At 39.0% G+C, this 17,397-nt stretch overlaps 2 protein-coding genes and 1 pseudogene across 3 annotated transcripts; 2 read left to right on the forward strand and 1 right to left on the reverse strand.

Moving 5' to 3' along the window:
- Positions 1–1,324: 1,324 nt before the first annotated feature.
- On the forward strand, positions 1,325–7,284 carry tmem150c (transmembrane protein 150C). The gene is made up of 8 exons (XM_085280285.1): positions 1,325–1,521; positions 2,614–2,728; positions 3,869–3,922; positions 4,001–4,036; positions 4,133–4,200; positions 4,438–4,565; positions 4,679–4,856; positions 6,305–7,284. The coding sequence occupies exons 2-8, from the start codon at positions 2,655–2,657 to the stop codon at positions 6,490–6,492; spliced, it is 726 nt and encodes a 241-aa protein (XP_085136411.1). The 5' UTR covers positions 1,325–1,521; positions 2,614–2,654; the 3' UTR covers positions 6,493–7,284.
- Positions 7,285–7,969: 685 nt separating this feature from the next.
- Positions 7,970–10,790, reverse strand: LOC146571209 (uncharacterized; annotated as a pseudogene). The gene is made up of 3 exons (XR_014893031.1): positions 10,676–10,790; positions 10,322–10,468; positions 7,970–9,998 (listed from the first exon to the last, which is right to left on the reverse strand). The product of XR_014893031.1 is annotated as an uncharacterized LOC146571209 (transcript).
- A 2,500-nt stretch (positions 10,791–13,290) lies between these two features.
- enoph1 (enolase-phosphatase 1) lies at positions 13,291–17,080 on the forward strand. The gene is made up of 6 exons (XM_085280286.1): positions 13,291–13,634; positions 14,608–14,709; positions 15,007–15,209; positions 15,378–15,510; positions 15,725–15,848; positions 16,159–17,080. The coding sequence occupies exons 1-6, from the start codon at positions 13,551–13,553 to the stop codon at positions 16,296–16,298; spliced, it is 786 nt and encodes a 261-aa protein (XP_085136412.1). The 5' UTR covers positions 13,291–13,550; the 3' UTR covers positions 16,299–17,080.
- Positions 17,081–17,397: the final 317 nt, after the last annotated feature.

Genomic DNA, 17,397 nt, shown 5'->3' on the forward strand with positions numbered 1-17,397 from the left:
AGTTTAAAATATAATGCACTGTTACACATGCAACTTATTGTTAATGCAGTTGTTTTTTGGAACACTTCGGGCCCCTTATTACCAACTGACTATCTTTTAAACATCACAGCCTAGCTGAGTATTGTTACTAACAATATTCATTTCTTTATGCCCACAGTGTACTGATCTTTACATTATACTGCCGGTGCCACGTCACAAAGCTCAAATCATCTCAAACAGTTTAAGACAAGCTGCAGAACACAGGTCATTCTTAAATGTCCTCCATACAATGTACAAAAGACTTTCATGATAATACACCAAACTTTATTTATTTATTCATCAAAGGCTTATCCAGTCCAAAAAAAAACAATAAGAGCTCAAATAAAAAAAACAAAAAAAACACTGCTGAGTGAAATTTTAGCTGTACAAACTGACACAATTACAATCAATAAGAAAACTCTCGTCTCTCCAACAGGGTACTAAAGAACACGTTATTGTTCACACACTGTTTACGTTCATTTAAAGCCAGAGCATGCAATACTTAAATGATAAACGATTAGGCGTTGAATGAGGGAATTCCATCAGCTTAAATAGCAAGTAGCTCAGATCATTTCCAACAGGTAAGTTTGTCATCGCCAGGTGTGCTGACAGCAGAAGCAGGAAACGGAGCAAGGACCCACCTCTGCAACAGAAAGTGTGGTTAACCACACACACACACACACACACACACACACACACACACACACACACACACACACACACACAGGGGAAGCTGGAAGGAAAATGAAGAGGAGGCAGGGACAGAGTGAGCAGCACAGAGACTGCAGGACCACGACAGTATCCCCCTCTTAACTGGAGCATTTTTTTTTACCAAGAAGCTGGGAGCTAGAGTCTGATGATGGTCAGCAAGGTCCTTTGTCCTGAGGAGGGTGGTCCAAGGGGCCTTCCAGATGCATAGACAGCGACAGAACTCTCACCTTCGAGAGAACAGAGGAGGTTGATTGCCCACTTCATTTAGTCTGCCTGTTAGTCTACAGATGGAAGCCAAATAATAGACTAACCTGGACCGTGATGCAGACAGACAGAAAGCTCTCGAGGTTGGTGAGTATTCGGGAGTCCGTGCCAAACAGCATGAAGTTAGTAATTCAATTTAAACTTATCAAAAAAATAAATAAAGTGAGCGCTTGGACCAAAATCAACATGATGAAACAAACTAATAATGGCAGAAAGATGCAGCTGATGTGCACTCCTATCCACCAGAGGGCGGTGGATGTGGTACAACCAGTCTGTGCTTGCCTAGGTAACGCCCTTCTTCGCGGCTCTTGTGGCTCACTGACGACAGCACAGACGCCCACAGACCGGTTGTACCACATACTTTGCACACTGCCCCCATGCGACAGCAGGGCGCTCTGCGGGCACACAGACAGCACCGCGGGCGGACAGTCCCGGGACTGCCAGCGGACTGTGAACACGATATACCTGCGGGACCTTCAAGTCCGCTCCTCGGTGCGCTGTTTCGGGGATTATCCGCCACAGAGACAGGTATGCTCCACAGTTTGATATGCGCTAACCGATCAGAACAGCCTGCTATCTGCTTGTAATGTTTGTGTGCAGATGTCCTAACTCTATCTGACAGTACTACACAACTCGCTTCCTGATGGTCCTAAAATACGTATACAGTGTTTCTTCTTCTGTCTTCCCACTGAGAGACACGTCGCAAGGAAAAGGGAGATTTAAGAATTTAGAAATAGTTAAAATGACTTCTTCATCGCCTTCCTCGTGAATATAAAAGTATACTTTACATGTCTCAAACAACCCTGGTCACAAGTTGCACATTTGCTACAAGGAAATTAAAATGAGATCCTACGGACTTAAGTTACGGTACTGTGTCTGAAAGTCTGATTCCAAATAACTTGTTATTGTCCTCATAAGATTTTCCAAAAAAAGATGACCTAACCCCCCCCCAACAGTCGTGTGTGGATGGGTCAGGGATTCCTGAAATCTAACTGTGCTCCTTCCAGCGCTCGCTCACATGTCACACACATTTAAGGTTTAGATCTACTATGTAAATTTAAGATTTATTTTGATGTTAAACATTTGTAAATGCTGTGAAAAATATAACATCGCATTTTTTAAAATGTTGTTTGGAGCTAAATTTGCTAATATGTCGCTTTAAAGGGTGCATTTGTAGTGCACAAAAGCTTAACAGCTATATGTATTTATGACAGCATATCATGATTTCCCACGCGTCCTGTTAACGGTTTTCCTTGTCCCTCCTGTGTCACCCCATCATAACATAATAATAAACATACCTCCGGTCGGTAGGTCACTTGGGTCCAGCTGTAGATTCTTAATGGAGTTAGCAAAAAAAGTCATTTCAGGAAATCTAATACAAAAGCATTGTGTAGCCAGGCTGGATCTGTAATTTAGCTGCTTCTTCCGCGTTCAGGTAATACAAGCTAAAGTAAGAAAACGCAAAATTAATGCAAGAGGTAACTCAGAAGTAGTTCTTGAAAGTATTTCCTGCTGTATCCCTTCTGGACCCTGCTATTGTCTCCACCTGAACGATTTGTCTATTAATCTCCATCTCCTTTACACTTCAAATATATTAAACAAATACATGTTATCATGCAGACTAACACAGCATCTTCATCTGTGGATTGAGAGAGGGCAAGATGGTGAATTTCAGCCTGTGGGCTCTTCTGCCTCCCATCTACTCTGTTTGTACTGCTGCTGGACTGTTGATGGTGTAAGTTTTGTTCTTTTTAGGAACACATTAACCTCATATATACACTCAGAGAGGTATATGAACAGTTAAAAAGAGCCAAAAAAAGCAACAAAGATAACCAGATTAACTGGTTATTATCTGTGTACACTCTGTACTATTCAATTCAATGAAATTCAATTTTATTTATATAGCGCCAAATCACAACAACAGTCGCCTCAAGGCACTTATACTATACAGATACCCAATAAAAGAAAACCATGAAGACACCAAAAAGGATCACTTGCAACACAAAACAGCACTGACACAAATATCTATGTCTGATAAGCAACTAAAAAAACACAATATCAACACAGAGACATAACGACTAGAAAGAAATGTGTAAAATGAGCAACAGGAAGTCAAATATTAGGGACGAATAAGATTAACCAAAGAGAGATTAAAAATGATAAGAAAAACATGTGACACACAAATCAGAAACTAACAAGAAGCACTCCGACAGCCCAAACCTGCACCAAGGCAGCTCACTCTCTGAGGAGTATTTACTTTTAACAGAACCGCTTTGTATTTTGGTTTTCTTTGTTCTTTTTAAATGGACTTGAAGAAGTTTGTAGTGCAATAAAAATGCATTTTGGTTTCAACTTGAACGAAAGGCAAATTTTCTATATGTTGACAATAGACACCACACGTATAAGAGTCATAGTTTTGAAGTTATAAGGCTTTTTGTCACTTTCCAACCAATAATTCTCGGTGGATGTAAGTCAAATTTCATTGGATTGTTACCATCACCCCACCCTACACCTACAAAGTTTTATCAGGATTCATTCAAAACGTTTTGAGCGATCATGTTCCCAGACAGAATGACACACGTGTGCACACCCAACCTGCTAGGGAGGGTGGGTTATGTTTACCAGTAGGTTACCAGTGAAAGACTACAAGAAAGGGAACAAAAATGGGAAATGAAGATGAAAACCAGATGATAAGAGACTATGAACGCTGGCGTTACATGAAAGTATGTATGTAGACGAGCAGTTCATGATCGAAATATTTCAAACCAGAGTAGTTAAAAAAACAAACAAACACACACACCTCAGTATTGCTTCCACTTTTGCTACAGAATGTTTTATTCATTATGTTTCTTTCTGTGTTGCTGCCTTTAAACAGGTACTTCATAGCTGTTTACAATAAGAACATAACGCCGCTGGGTTCACAATACAGGTTTGAATTCATATATTTTATATACTGCAGGTATTTCTTTTGATGTATCTGTGGATTCATGCTGTTCATTTGCTTTAGGAGAAGAAATGGCTCCCTTTATCCCCCCTACATGAGGTGTGTGCTGTGCTCTCCGTTTCATATCATATTAACAATAAAAAACGTTTAATTTAAGAATAGCAAATATGATTTTTCTCCTGCTTCCTGTCTCAGTATTGCAGGCAACTTTCCTCCAGCCAGCTGTGTCTTCAGTGAAGTCATGAACATAGCAGCATTTGTAGGTAATGGAAACATTGCTCTAGAGCTTTCATTAAAAGACAGCGATGGAGCTCATAAGAAAAAACGTATATCAAGCTTTGGATACATAGACAGTACATTAGTTTGCTGTTTTCATTGATTCAGAACATCTTTCAGCTCATTTAAAAAAAAGAAAGAAAAATAAATCTTGTTTTTAAACTACTCGCTGTGTGCTGAGAGGTTTGTTTTTAGATCCGTAATGGTTCTTCTCCTGTTTTCAGGGTTTTTTATTGCCGTTTTCAGATACCTGCAGCTGAAGGGCAAAATTGACAAACCTTGGCTGAACATTTCTAGTTTGGTGGTTTTTTCTATTAGCTCCTTTGGAATGACCATTGTAGGGAATTTTCAGGTAGTTACACACAAACATACACATGCTCATACATACACCACGTCATCTGGTGGTTAATTTTCCAACTTAATAACTGAAGTCTGGGTTTACTGACTGACTGGTTTTTGTGTTAGGTATTCACTGAGACAAACATTCACAATGTTGGCGCCGTATTGGTGTTTGGACTTGGAACCTTGTTCTGCTGGCTGCAGTCCTATATCACCCTGAGAGTTAACCTGAAGAATGAGGGGAAGATGGCTGCCATCGCTCGATTCCTGTTGTCTGGATCCATCACTCTTTGCATGATACTTTGTATCCTTTTACTTGGTATAAAGAGAAGAATACACTCATTTGAGTGAGATGCCCATTTTTCACATGAAATGCAAAAGAGCAAAAACGCTCCCTTACTGGCATTCAAGAACGAATTACAACTCCAGGTCCCACAGAGTTTTGCACCTTTTGTGTAAAAGGTAAATGAAAACAGTATGCAATGACTTGCAAATCTCAGAAACCCATATTCTATTTACAGAAGAACACAGAAACATAACAAGTGTTTAAGCTCATTTTGACATTTAATGGCAGCGACAGGTCCCAAAAAAAGGGCAACAAGAGGCTGGAAAAGTAAGAGGTACTAAAAAGAAGCAGCTCCAGGAACTTTTGCAACTAATACAGTGAACTGGCAACAGGTCAGTAACATGACTGGGTATACTGTAAGAGGCAGAGATTCTTGGAAGTAAAAACTGGCAGAGGTTCAGCAGTCTGTGGAAAAAACTGTCTAAAGTTGTGGAGTATTTTCAGAATAATATATCTAAACACAAAGTTGCAAAGACTTTGATCTCATCATCAACATATGTATTATTTAAAGATTTGAAGAAAATAGAGAAATGTCTGTGCATAAGAGGAAAGGCTGAAATTCAGTACTGGATACCCATGCTCTTTATGCCTTTAAGCAGCACTGCATAAAAAACAGCCATGATTCTGCATTGATAATCGCATGCATGGCCTCAGAAACACTTTCAGGAAGTTTGTTATTGTCTGTGGACAAAGCCATGCCATCCATAAATGCAGGTAAAAGCTCTGTCGTGCAAAGAAGAAGCCATAAGTGAGAATGATCCGGAAACCCTGCAGACTTTAAAATGGACTGAGGCCCTGTCCACTGTTCTGTGGTCAGGGGAATCGAAATTTGAGTCTCATGGACACTGCGCTCTCCAGACTAAAGAGAAGTGATATCACCATAATATATAATACATACTTTATCTGATATTTGTTTGATGCCCGGAAACATGTAAGTGTGACACATATGCAAAAAAATAAGAAGGGGGGGCACTCTGTTTATTTGAAATGACAGTTTATTTGGGTTTGTATCGTTAATGCTTCATCTTTAGAATTTCCTGATATAGGCTACATATATTCTAAAATTTAATGTTTTAATTTGATAGATTTTGTATTTTCTCTTGGTTTTGGTCTTTAAACCTTTTATGTTTTTTTATCAAATTGATCTGATTATGATCTGATTATGATTATGATCTATTACTGATCTCTTTATCTGATCTCTTTATCTGATTCTCTACCTAATAAGGAGCTATAAAAATACTTTCAGACCGTCTCTCTGCTCTTAGTTTGGATGGAGTTTATTTTCTACCCAGCTCAGCAGATGAATAGCACATAATTCTGGTAGAGAACTGTAACAATATAATGTGATGTTCATTTTTCATGTGCTCAGACCTTCACTCTCTGAACCCTTAACTCCATCGACACAGACTTCTCCCTGATGTCTCAACGCCTTCATATGCATGCAAGTCAATGCCAGTGGGCACTCGTCATGATGTTGCTCATCTTCATCAGCACTTTTGCCATCGAGTTTCGTCACAGCAGCTTCAGTATTCTGTGCACAGACAGACCAGGGTATCCCTTCCATCACTCAGAAACCTCTGAAGGGCCTATGTAGCTGCTCAGTGAGCTGTACACAGGCTAATGTATAAGGTCTGATGTTGCATTTACAAGTACATACTTATTACTCAGTTACAGCTCTCTTTCAGGGGCGGATCTAGAGAAATTTTCTTAGGGTGGCATGAGGGTGAAATCAAATGGGGTGGCAAAATTACACGTTACATTCTGTAATACGCATTATATATGGGTGTAATACATCAAATGCAGTAAGTACACACGTTTCATATAAATATACATATTTTCTTTAAATTAAACGTTTCAGTTATGTAAAAAACATGCAAATTTTGATTTATTGTACTGTATATACTAAATAAGTATGCAGTCCAGTAAGTGTAAAATCCAGAGAGCTACGCAACATGAGGTGGTTCATTTCCACACACAAGTCTAACTTCAGTTTCACACTCTTTTTGTTTATTAGAAATACTGTAATCAAATTGTGAAATGCTTAAATTTACACAAAATGCCAGAAATCTGCAATGTCTCAAACACCAACATCTCAAAAATATTGAAGATAAAAGGTGAGTGGATGGAATGGCCACTACATTAAACAGTTTAAAGGTAATGTTTGAAAAGCACATGTCACCTGAGAGTGTAATGAACAAAACAAAACCTTAAACACTGCATTCTTGGTGGATTTTAATTGACTTGGTACTAGCAATCATTGCCAGTATGATTATTTGTGTTATTATGCACTCTGTGTGTTAATGTGTTTTATCATCTTTTATAGGTTTCCTATTCATTTTCAGTTATATGAAATACATAAATAAAAAAATTCAGTGAAGTAATAAAACTGATGTTTCTGACAGTATTCATCTTTGCTGAGGCTCCACATAACTGCACTGTAGCACAGCTGTGTACATACAGATGTCACTGTATCTGTAAGCCTCAATAATGTGGTCAGGGGATTCTCTGAACATTCCAACAACCAATAAACACAAAATATAAAAACTTTGAATTGGCCATCATCTTCCAAGGTGGATGGCACTATTCCCACTATAGCTGGTTAAACCATTAAAATTGTGTAATTGTAGCAGTGTAGCCATGTGAAGAAAATACAGGCAGAACTACGTAGATCCAGTTTTTCTGTGAAAAAACCCCCAAAAAAACCCCCAAAAAAACCAAACAAACATTGGGCCTCGTTCAGTATGTGTATGGAAACGTTGTTATCCTGAGCAAAAAACACAAGCGCACACAGAATTACAGAAAACCTGTGCAAATTTTGTTCATGCCACTGTGTTTGTTAGAGACTCTGAATCATCCATATAGTGCCATGCTTCTACTACTCTTTGCAAAGAAGCAAGTTTACCTCAAGGTGAAGTGGAGAAAGTGATGATAGTGTAAGCCTGCATCATTAAAGCAAGAAAACAGGAGGAGATATAACTAAAGAAACTGAAACAGTCTCACAAGTCAGTGATTCATGTATATTTTAATGAATCTGTTGGTGTTCTACACACAGATTTAGAAGAAATGAAGGTCTATAACTCTTAGTAACATTATTATTAATGCCGCTGTTGTAGTTATCATTTGATCATTATTTACATTTCCAAAACACCATGTGCCAAACGATTCTTAGAATTACAATTTAAAAAAGTTCTGAAAATGGCCTTAAGGCTCTTGTGCTTTCCTGGTTTGCACATCTCTGCAACATAGTTTGGAAGTCTGGTGGTGGAACACGGCACCAGCACTTTATCCTCTGAAGAACAGTGTCGACAAGTTTGCCCAACTGTATGATATGTGTGCGGTTTTTTGGACTTTGAGGCCACATTTAACTGCATCTCTTAGGGCTGTTTTGTAGCATGAGGCATCATGTCTGTTGTTACAAACTGGGCATTAGTAGAGTTGCAGTGACAGCTTCAGGTTCACATTGTTGGAATGATTCTGTTGATGGTTTTTGAACAGAACTTCTACGTCCATACATTGGTGTAAAAAAGTGTTTCAGATCATTGAACAAATTTAAATATTAGACAATGATAACACAACTAAACACAAAATGCAGTTTCTAAACCAAAGTGTTTATTATTTATGTCAAGGTGTGTGGTGAGAACAGGACCCAAATAACTAACTCGATAACTGAACGATCCAGCGTTGACTCAAGCTCAGTCAAACAGTTTAGTAACCACTTTGCGAAAGTGATCAGCAGCACCTGGAATCTAGATGGAAGACAGGTGTGGCTGGCTTCAGCGTGGGAAAGACCTTCTGGCCTGATGACGCCCATAAACTGGCACACTGGAAAACACACATACAGGAGAAGGCAGGGGAGCCAAAACAAAACAGAAAAACATACACTCAGGCAGATTGACCGGCGGAGACTGCCAGACGATCAGTTTAGGAGAGAAAATCCAAACCCTACATCGTAGAGAGAAATTTGAGCTAGACAGCTAAAGCCCCTATGTAGCACTTATGTTACTGTAAGACACAAGTTACTAGACCAGTTCTAGGTTGCAGGAGTGGTGGAGCACAGCACAGTGAAGAGACCAGAACCGGAAATGAAAAGCTGGCATCTTTAATAAAAAAAAAATATATATATAAAAAAAAAAAAATCAGTGTAATTTAATGAGAGAAATTCTTTTGTGTGGTTTCTCTTTTTTCCCCTTCTGACTTTTAAAAGCAAAAAGCGGAAAAGCAACAATAAAAGTTAAAATTTAAAGATGTTTTCTAACATTTTGGGACATTTTACAGACAACATTAAACATTACTTATTCCTCACCACTTTCTTGATTCTTGCCGATCCACTTGGCACTGTCTTTATGGATCCTTACTTCATTTTGCACCGATTTACAGTTGGCTCTACAATAGATGTCCCTGGTTCAACATCCAGTCACAGCCCTGCCATATGTCCAACGCAGTTGATGGAATCAATGCCAAAGTCTTAAAACTTTAAGAGTCTTGAGAAAATAAGTTCTCCAGGGAAGGCTTCAGTTTCCTTGGTGGAGTGGGGCTCCTGCTCTCGTCCTCTGTAGCCTCTCTCTTCGCACCCTGTCTAAACGTCTTTAGAAACTGGCAGAACTCCGACATGATAACTCTGCCTCTGAGCTGTAGTCCGTGACTCTCCAGTGGTTTGTCATCTCACTGTCTTCTGTGCGATCAAGAGCAGAGATTACTCTAGTGACGATGAGGCCGTCACCAAGGTGTGGACACAGTTCCTCCGGTCTGTATTCAGTGCATAAATATCCACCTTGTCTGGAAGTACAGGAGTCAGGATCTGAGAATGTAAGTGGCACCCTGCAGGCAGCACCATCATACCAGCTGGTGAGCTTGTAGAAGGAGATGGAGTGGTGTTCTCCCTCTGACTTTTCAGCACAGCAGTAAAAGTTGTCGTCATCTGCTCTGAGTGAAACAATCCCCTGACTGCAATATGAGGAAACTCCTTGGACCCCGTAACCAGGTCATGGTAAAGGGAGAGGATTTGATTGTTTATAGAGTCCAAATGGCTGCTGCTTAAAGGCTGGTTCCTCAAATTTGTGACGACCATCTGACGTAGACTGACTGGACTCACCAGCTCAGCTATGAGAAATAAAAATGTCATCCATGTTAATCATGACATAATCAGATAAATTAAGAATTTAAAATGTCAAGACATGGCTTTAGTTCATCATTTGTTATTTCCACAAACAGGCAATGAGAGGCCCACAGCAGAACTCATTCTTTATAAAACCCTTACAGGCTGTACACTCTGCAATGACCTAATTAAAGTACCCCCTCCTAAAAAAAATGCTTAAATGTGTTAATTAATGCATAAAAACATGAATTTAGTTCTATTAAGTTATTTAACTGTATTTAGGAGGAGGTAAGACAAGTAAACAGGTGGAAACAAGTTTCTGCCTTACTTGTGAGCAGGTCGGAGGAAGCGTGGGGGGGAAACTGCCAGCGGGTTCGGGGTGAGTGTCCGTTTGGCTGTGATCCAGAGAGTTCAGAGTTCCACAGTGTTCCAAGACCAGAGGTGACAGCAGGGGGGCAGGCAGGTGGAGCAGGTTATCTGAATGACGGAGTGACCAGCAATGAAAAGGTAGGTGAGGAACTGCACAGATGAGTGAATGGTCTGAGAGGTACTTTGACACAAGAAACGATAAGTTAACGCAACAAGAATGAATAACGACAAGTACACAAATTGAAGGCCCAGCACTAGCTAATGTTAGCAGACATTCTGGTGAAGACTCACTGAGAGCGCTGGTCTTAAATACCGTCAGCTGAATTGCCAACAGGTGTGGAGAATAGTTGGGCTAATATGGCTCCACATGGGGGAGGATACCTAGAGCTGCTGGAGAAGCACTGCAACTCACCCAGACATGACGCCATTTTTATTTTTCCCCCTTCCCTGACTGACATAAAACAAAAACCTCATATGAACAATTTGAAAGCTGCTAAAACATATTCAGACATAGTTTCCAAAGACCATTAGTAGCTCAATGTCTGGATCAAAAACATTCCAGTTCTGTTGATGGTTGCGGACAAAAACCCTTGTTCCAAGTGTTCTGCAGTTCCATTTCAAAGTTACACTTAACAGTCTTTCAGTGCTCCTCTGTTTTCTTGCAATTTCTTGTCTGAACTCAAGTAGCTCAACTGTAGCTCAAGACCAGTGAGTAAATGAGGCCAAACAAAATGGCAACTGGAATTGCAATGTTACCAAGGTCATGGAGCACTTCAACACTTTCAATGATTAGCCCAACATTTTCAAGTTTGTCTGTGGGTTCTGGACCTGGTGCATTCCCTAATGGTTGTTCTCAAAATAAAAAGAAATTAATCTTTAGCCAGAACACAAACCTGCAAAAACATTCTCTTTGCTTCCACAAAGCAAATTTGTGGAAAGCAGAGGCCACTAAACTTATCATGTTCTCCTTTATGAGGGTTTCTGGGTCGTCACTGAGATAAACAATTAGCACCTTCAGTACACAAGCTCTTTTAGTTTAAATGGCATCTTACTGCCGCAAAGAAGAGGGCGATGTGTAAGATTATTGTTGTATTATGCAGTAAACAACACTAGTAAAAAAAACAACTACAGTAAGAAACACAAAAAGTAATCACTGAAAAGTCCACAATACCCAAAACTTTTAATAGTTTCTGCAGCTGAAAGTATCACTTTAAACAGTTTAAATCTTAGGTTTAGGGAGATTTTTCCAAATCTACTTACTTTGTAAACAAAATCTTGTGAGAAAAGGTTATTATAAAAAGAATAACAGGAAGAAACACCAAAAGTTATAGCACCCAAAAATAACCCGCACAGAATTCTAGCTGCTGCATGAATTTGGATGTAGGACAGTGGTGATGCAGGCAAACTCTGCTTCCACCTGCAAACATTTAAGAATTACAGTAAAATGTGAAAAAAGTATTTGGTGGACCACAACAATATGATGTAGGAAAATAATAACAACAATGAAATCCATGAAATGCATTTTTATTTTCTGATTCATTTTAGTTAAAACAATGTGAAATAATCAGAAGTGGGAGTGGTGCGCTTTCTTAACTGCAGATCCAATTTGAAAATTGCAATTTCCAGCTCTGGGTGAATATTCATGAAAAATTTGAACACTTTACAATTTTTTATTTATTTATTTTTTTAATGGAGTAATCAAGACAATATAATGATAACAATATCTCACGCTCAGAAAAGAGAGCTGGCCACCTTCTTTTGAAATCAGCAATGAAAAGCTTGTCTTTAATCACCCTGCCAGGAATCTACTGATCTCTGCAATGTCTGATCAACATGTGATCTACATAGGTAACTTTGGAGTGCATTTCAAGCTTTAAAGGTGCATGGAAAGTTTAAACATGTGCATGGATAAGGGTGTCTGTGGCCAAAGTGGCCATGGTTTAACCTGCAGTGCTTCAATAACTGAGATCTTGTAGTCTCTTGTGCTGCACACTCTTTACACTTCCACATTCATGTTAGTGAAATTGAAACAAAACAAAAAGACACTACATCATATATTACTTATTACTTAAAATATCCTCACAGAAAGTGTAAAGATACACTCTGACCCTTCATCATGATCTTGAAGATGAATACTTCTAAACATTTAATGGTGATGGAATTTTACTTGCACTATGTAAGTGTCACCAATAAATTGAATTGTTCCTGTCCAGCCTTTAAGTTTGGAGATGCTTTTCAAAAAAGAGATGTGTTGTAATAACATATTAACCAAACTTGTGGCTATAAAATAGAAAATGTACAACAAGTCCTATTTTAGTTTTACAGTACTAACTACATTAAAACATTACAATAATAGCTGATTCATTACATGTCAAACTCAAGACCACCATCACAGTATTTAGTTATAAGACTGGTGAAAGTGTATATGAGTTGAAAAGTTTCATAGAGACTTAAAATCAGCTCATCAGCTCTGTGCAGACTTATTCACCTTTGTTCACTCATGTTTGGTTTATTTAAGATAGCCCTTTTATAGCCCTGTAATTTTTTATCTTGAAAGGGGCTATACAAATAAAATTTTAGTTTACTTACTTGGCTAATTAGATATTTGTGTTAATGATCAGTTAACAGGTGTACCTTATACTACTACCTCTGCATTACAGTGTTGCTCTGGCATAGTTTCAGTATTGCTGTTGTAGGACAAATAAAACACTTTCATATAAAATAGTCCCCTGTTGTCTTCGCACATTTCTTTATACTGACATAAATGTTAACCAATAAATAATACCAAATGCAAAACATGCTTTCATTTAATAAAATGGCACAGACAAGTAAACTGAGTGTTGGAATATCGATTTTAAATAACGTTTTAAACAAATAAACAAATTCTTATTGTTGTTTTACTTGTTGTTCATTATTAAGGTACCGCCGCCTACTGGCGTGGAGTCTGAACTGACGGAGCTGGCCATGTGTGCATATTACTGCCCTGTTTGTTAGCTGTGAAGTGATTGCTAGTTAGTGGCTTACCACCAGATATATTTGTTAGCGCGTGCATAATCTGTAGTCTGCTTGATCTGTTAGTCTTGTAAAAACAGCGAGGACCGGGTCCAGCCTGGTTCTTCCACCGCGGTGCTGCTAATTAGTAAGCTAACGTCAGCTAACAAGAGCCGTTGCAGACTCACCCAGTAAAAATGGCCACTGTTTCTATTCCTGCCTGCAGTAGTGCCCTGCTGCTCGACATTGAAGGCACCACCACACCGATTACATTTGTGAAGGTAAGCAGCGTGAAATGCAAACGAAGTCTGCACGGTTGTGCGGCTATGCTAACAGCTGCCTGTCACCGGTAGCACACATCTAAACCAACAAAACTTCACAGGGTCTCTCTATCTCCTGAATATAATGCAATTTTATTGATTTGCTTCTACAAATGTCTATATTTGCTTTATATAACCAGAAATACCGTTTGACAACGAACACACCTAACGCTGCGTTCATGTCACACAAGAAGTGTTGTAATTAGCAGTTTCATGTAATGTTTTTACTTTCATGGAAGCCTCTTTGCTTTGTGTCTTAGAATACGGAAGTGCGTTAGAAATAGACATGGACATGTGAAGTCACCATTCACAATGCTCATCAACATTGAGCTACACACTGTTGGGTTTTTCAAGAGCTACATTGAACCACATTTGCGTAGGTTAAAAAAAACTCTTCTCTGGGTAGGCAAATGTCTGTGCAAACAGACACAACAGCTGTACCATAAATGAAGGAAAAGGCTTTTAAAACAGGAATCAATAAACATTGTTCTGTTGGTATTTTCCAACTAGAGAGACTGAATTAGAGCCTAAGCATAAGATCTCTAAGAACAACATGGTGATTTAACAATCCCATTTTCAAGTTCATCGGCTTTCCAACACGGGAAACAATCACATTTCTCTAACATTTGTTGTATGTTGTTATTTATTTACTCATGTATGCTGCCTGACTGCTCGGATCAGCTGGTTGTTGTTTGTTTGTAAGTCTTTGTAAGGCCCCCTGGTAGACAAACTATGGACATCAACTCTGGTTGAAGGATGTTTCTCCCATCTCTTCTGTAGTTTCTGTTATTAAAATTAAAATTTATTCGCTGCTATAAATACGGATTGGCAGATAGGTGATCTCGATCTGCTGACAAATCACTCAGGCTCTAGTGTGGGTTTTATGTTTTATTTATTTATTTTTGCTGTCACGTGTCCATATTTTCATTTCTAGGATATCCTTTTTCCGTACATCAAAGAGCATCTTGAGGATTACCTGTCCACTCACTGGGAAGAAGACGAGTGCAAACAAGATGTTCATCTACTAAAGAAACAGGTAGCTAGCAAACATGTTTTTAAGTGTGATTCCCTACTGGAAGAATGAAATCCAGGCTGTTACTCAGCCTGGCAGGAATGCAGTTTGTTATTTATCAGCAGCTAGTGAACAAAGGAGGGAAAACCTTTATTTGGGTACTGAAGAATTCTTACATATTCAGCTTCTATCCTTTATTTTCTGAATTGCTTGCCTTTTTTTTTTTTTTAATGAATATTGACATACCTGTTTTAATCCACCAAGTAAACCAGGGAACATCCCTTAGTGCTCTTTTAACAAAAAGGCTGACTGTCACGGCAGATTGAAGAGGACATGAAACAGAACCGGGCGTGTCCTGTGCACACTGTGGACCAGACAGTTCACACAGATGAGGAGAAGGCCATTAGGGAAGTAGTAGAAAATGTTCTGTGGCAGATGGCAGCAGACAGGAAGTCCACAGCGCTCAAACAGTTTCAGGGTCACATGTGGAGGTCAGCTTATGCATCTGGGAGAATCAAAGGCGAGTAAGTACACTGATCATTTTCCTCACTTTTGAAATTCATATACGCTTTTACTCGGGTTTGGGTCATAATTTGGTTTGTTTGTCAGAAGTAGAGATAACCCGCCACCGCCACCCCACAAAAACATAATAATAAGCTGCTTTTTTTTCCCCCATCCCTTTTTAAAATCAGGGTCTATCAGGATGTAGTTCCATCTATCAGAACATGGAGAGCACGTGGCCTGAAAGTCTACATCTACTCTTCTGGAAGCGTGGAGGCACAGAAACTTCTATTTGGATACTCTGTTGAAGGAGATCTTCTAGAAGTTTGTTCCCCTTTCCTACTTTAGTGCAAACACAACCTTTGCTTACACATAGTTTCTATTTTTATTTTATTTAATTTTGTTTATTATTTTTTTATAAGAAGGTAACATTTTTGTATTGGAGGAGCTGTTAATGGCTAAAACAAATTGTAAGCTCTTGTTGTTTTTGTTATTGATATTGTCTAATCTGATGGTTTGATTTTTTTTTTCTTTTCAGTTATTTGACGGTCACTTTGACACCAGTATAGGGGCTAAAGTGGACGCAAAGAGCTATGAGAGAATTGCAGAGAGGATTGGCTGTCAGCCTGAGGAAATCACATTCCTGACAGACGTCACCCGGGGTAAGTATGTTAGCAATGATAATATTCTCCGTTTGGTCTGGTGTTTGTCTGCTAGTAAGATAACATAAAGACTACCAGGATGAATAGATCGGTGGGACGAAGGCAGTGATCGGCAAAGTGAGGCTTTGTGAAACACTGAAATGTTCAAAGTAGTCGTTTTGTGTTGAGGTTTTGAATCCGTCTGACACCCGTCTTCAAAGAGACTCCTATTGGCCACTTCTGTTTATTGTCACGTCTTGATAATAATATTCTGTTAAGGGCAAAAAACTGTGTACTTTTTTTTTTAACGTGACTGCATTTGTCATTGCAGAGGCCAAAGCTGCAGAAGAAGCCGGCATTAATGTTGTGGTGGTGGTCAGGCCTGGAAACATGGAGCTGACAGATGAGGAGAGGGGCCATTATAACCTCATTACCTCCTTTAGCCAACTTCAGCTTACAGGACATGCTTAACAAAGTGCGTAGACAGATGACTTCGTGATGACCTCTCCTCTTATTTTGCCCCCACCTTTTTTGCAATTCTAGTGTTTTATTGTTTTGGGGGGGTTTTTTCTTCCACATTGATGGGTGACGAGGGACTGGCGATGCTGCTGGGACTGCTGGCAATCAATGGGGCTGATTATGAAATTCCAGTCTTTAAAGGTGGCTCACTATCCAGTTCTTTCAGGATGCTTTTCTCATCAATAGAAACGGATGCACCAAGCATTATAGGAACACAAATGGGACTTCAATGTCATTGGACCATTTGATTGAATGGGAAGCTGTTGCTTTACATTTACAAGCCTGAAGGAAACTGCACATGACATGTGAGACTAGCTTTTTACCTTTTAGATGAACTGTATTTGACTGCCACTCTCCAAATGTATATGCGTGAACTGTATTTCTTAACCATTTTGTAAATGTTCATGTACCATTTTCCTTCCTCTCTACCCAAACAAATGTGTCGCAGACGTATGAAGTCCTGTGCAGTGAGTGAACTGTCTCGTTTTAGAAAGTATAATTACAGTATAGATGCACTCAGCAGAATGAGAGTCTTCATTTGAAACTTTGTTTGAATGTCTTAATTAATCCCCCTCACAGGTGATGGTGTCTATTTAAATGTGCCATACTTGTTGTTCATTTGTAATGTTGATCTTGGGAAGTGAAAATACTGAAACATTGCCAGACTTTGTGTGAAACATTGTTGGTATTATTCAGGAAATGGACTTCTAATAAATGCCTTGTCTCCCCCAGAAGCCTGACTACTTCTTCTTCAGTCCAAACTGTTTTTAAAAAGTGCTTCCAAATTGAACAGTAAGGATTACAAATGGCTAAACCACAAAAAAGAAAGGAAAACAAAAAACCCTTAAAGGTGCAATTTAAAATTGGTGCTTTGATAAGTAGCTTGTGTCAACATAACACTGGTTTGTCCCAATAGGTAAGTGATTTTAACAAGCAGCAGAAACATGCGTCTTCAGAAAACCTTCAAGTTTTGCTCAAGATTACTTAAAGAATGACAAAAGTCTGGCTCCTTGGAAGAAAAATATAAATAAATGAGGGGTGAGACTTTTGC

The sequence above is a fragment of the Mchenga conophoros genome, linkage group LG7, assembly GCF_057382185.1.
Source record: "Mchenga conophoros isolate Kocher_MC1m ecotype Shallow Benthic linkage group LG7, M_conophoros_male_GT1.1, whole genome shotgun sequence".
Classification (NCBI taxonomy): domain Eukaryota; kingdom Metazoa; phylum Chordata; class Actinopteri; order Cichliformes; family Cichlidae; genus Mchenga; species Mchenga conophoros.

Excerpts from the sequence above, each read along its gene's own strand:
- tmem150c (XM_085280285.1), top strand. The coding sequence starts at position 2,655 with ATGGTGAATTTCAGCCTGTGGGCTCTTCTGCCTCCCATCTACTCTGTT. Across the intron at positions 4,566-4,678 it reads CCATTGTAGGGAATTTTCAG|GTATTCACTGAGACAAACAT; the intron begins GTAGTTACACAC and ends TTTTTGTGTTAG. Across the intron at positions 4,857-6,304 it reads CACTCTTTGCATGATACTTT|ACTTCTCCCTGATGTCTCAA; the intron begins GTATCCTTTTAC and ends CCATCGACACAG.
- enoph1 (XM_085280286.1), top strand. The coding sequence starts at position 13,551 with ATGGCCACTGTTTCTATTCCTGCCTGCAGTAGTGCCCTGCTGCTCGAC. Across the intron at positions 13,635-14,607 it reads CACCGATTACATTTGTGAAG|GATATCCTTTTTCCGTACAT; the intron begins GTAAGCAGCGTG and ends TTTCATTTCTAG. Across the intron at positions 15,511-15,724 it reads TTGAAGGAGATCTTCTAGAA|TTATTTGACGGTCACTTTGA; the intron begins GTTTGTTCCCCT and ends TTTTCTTTTCAG.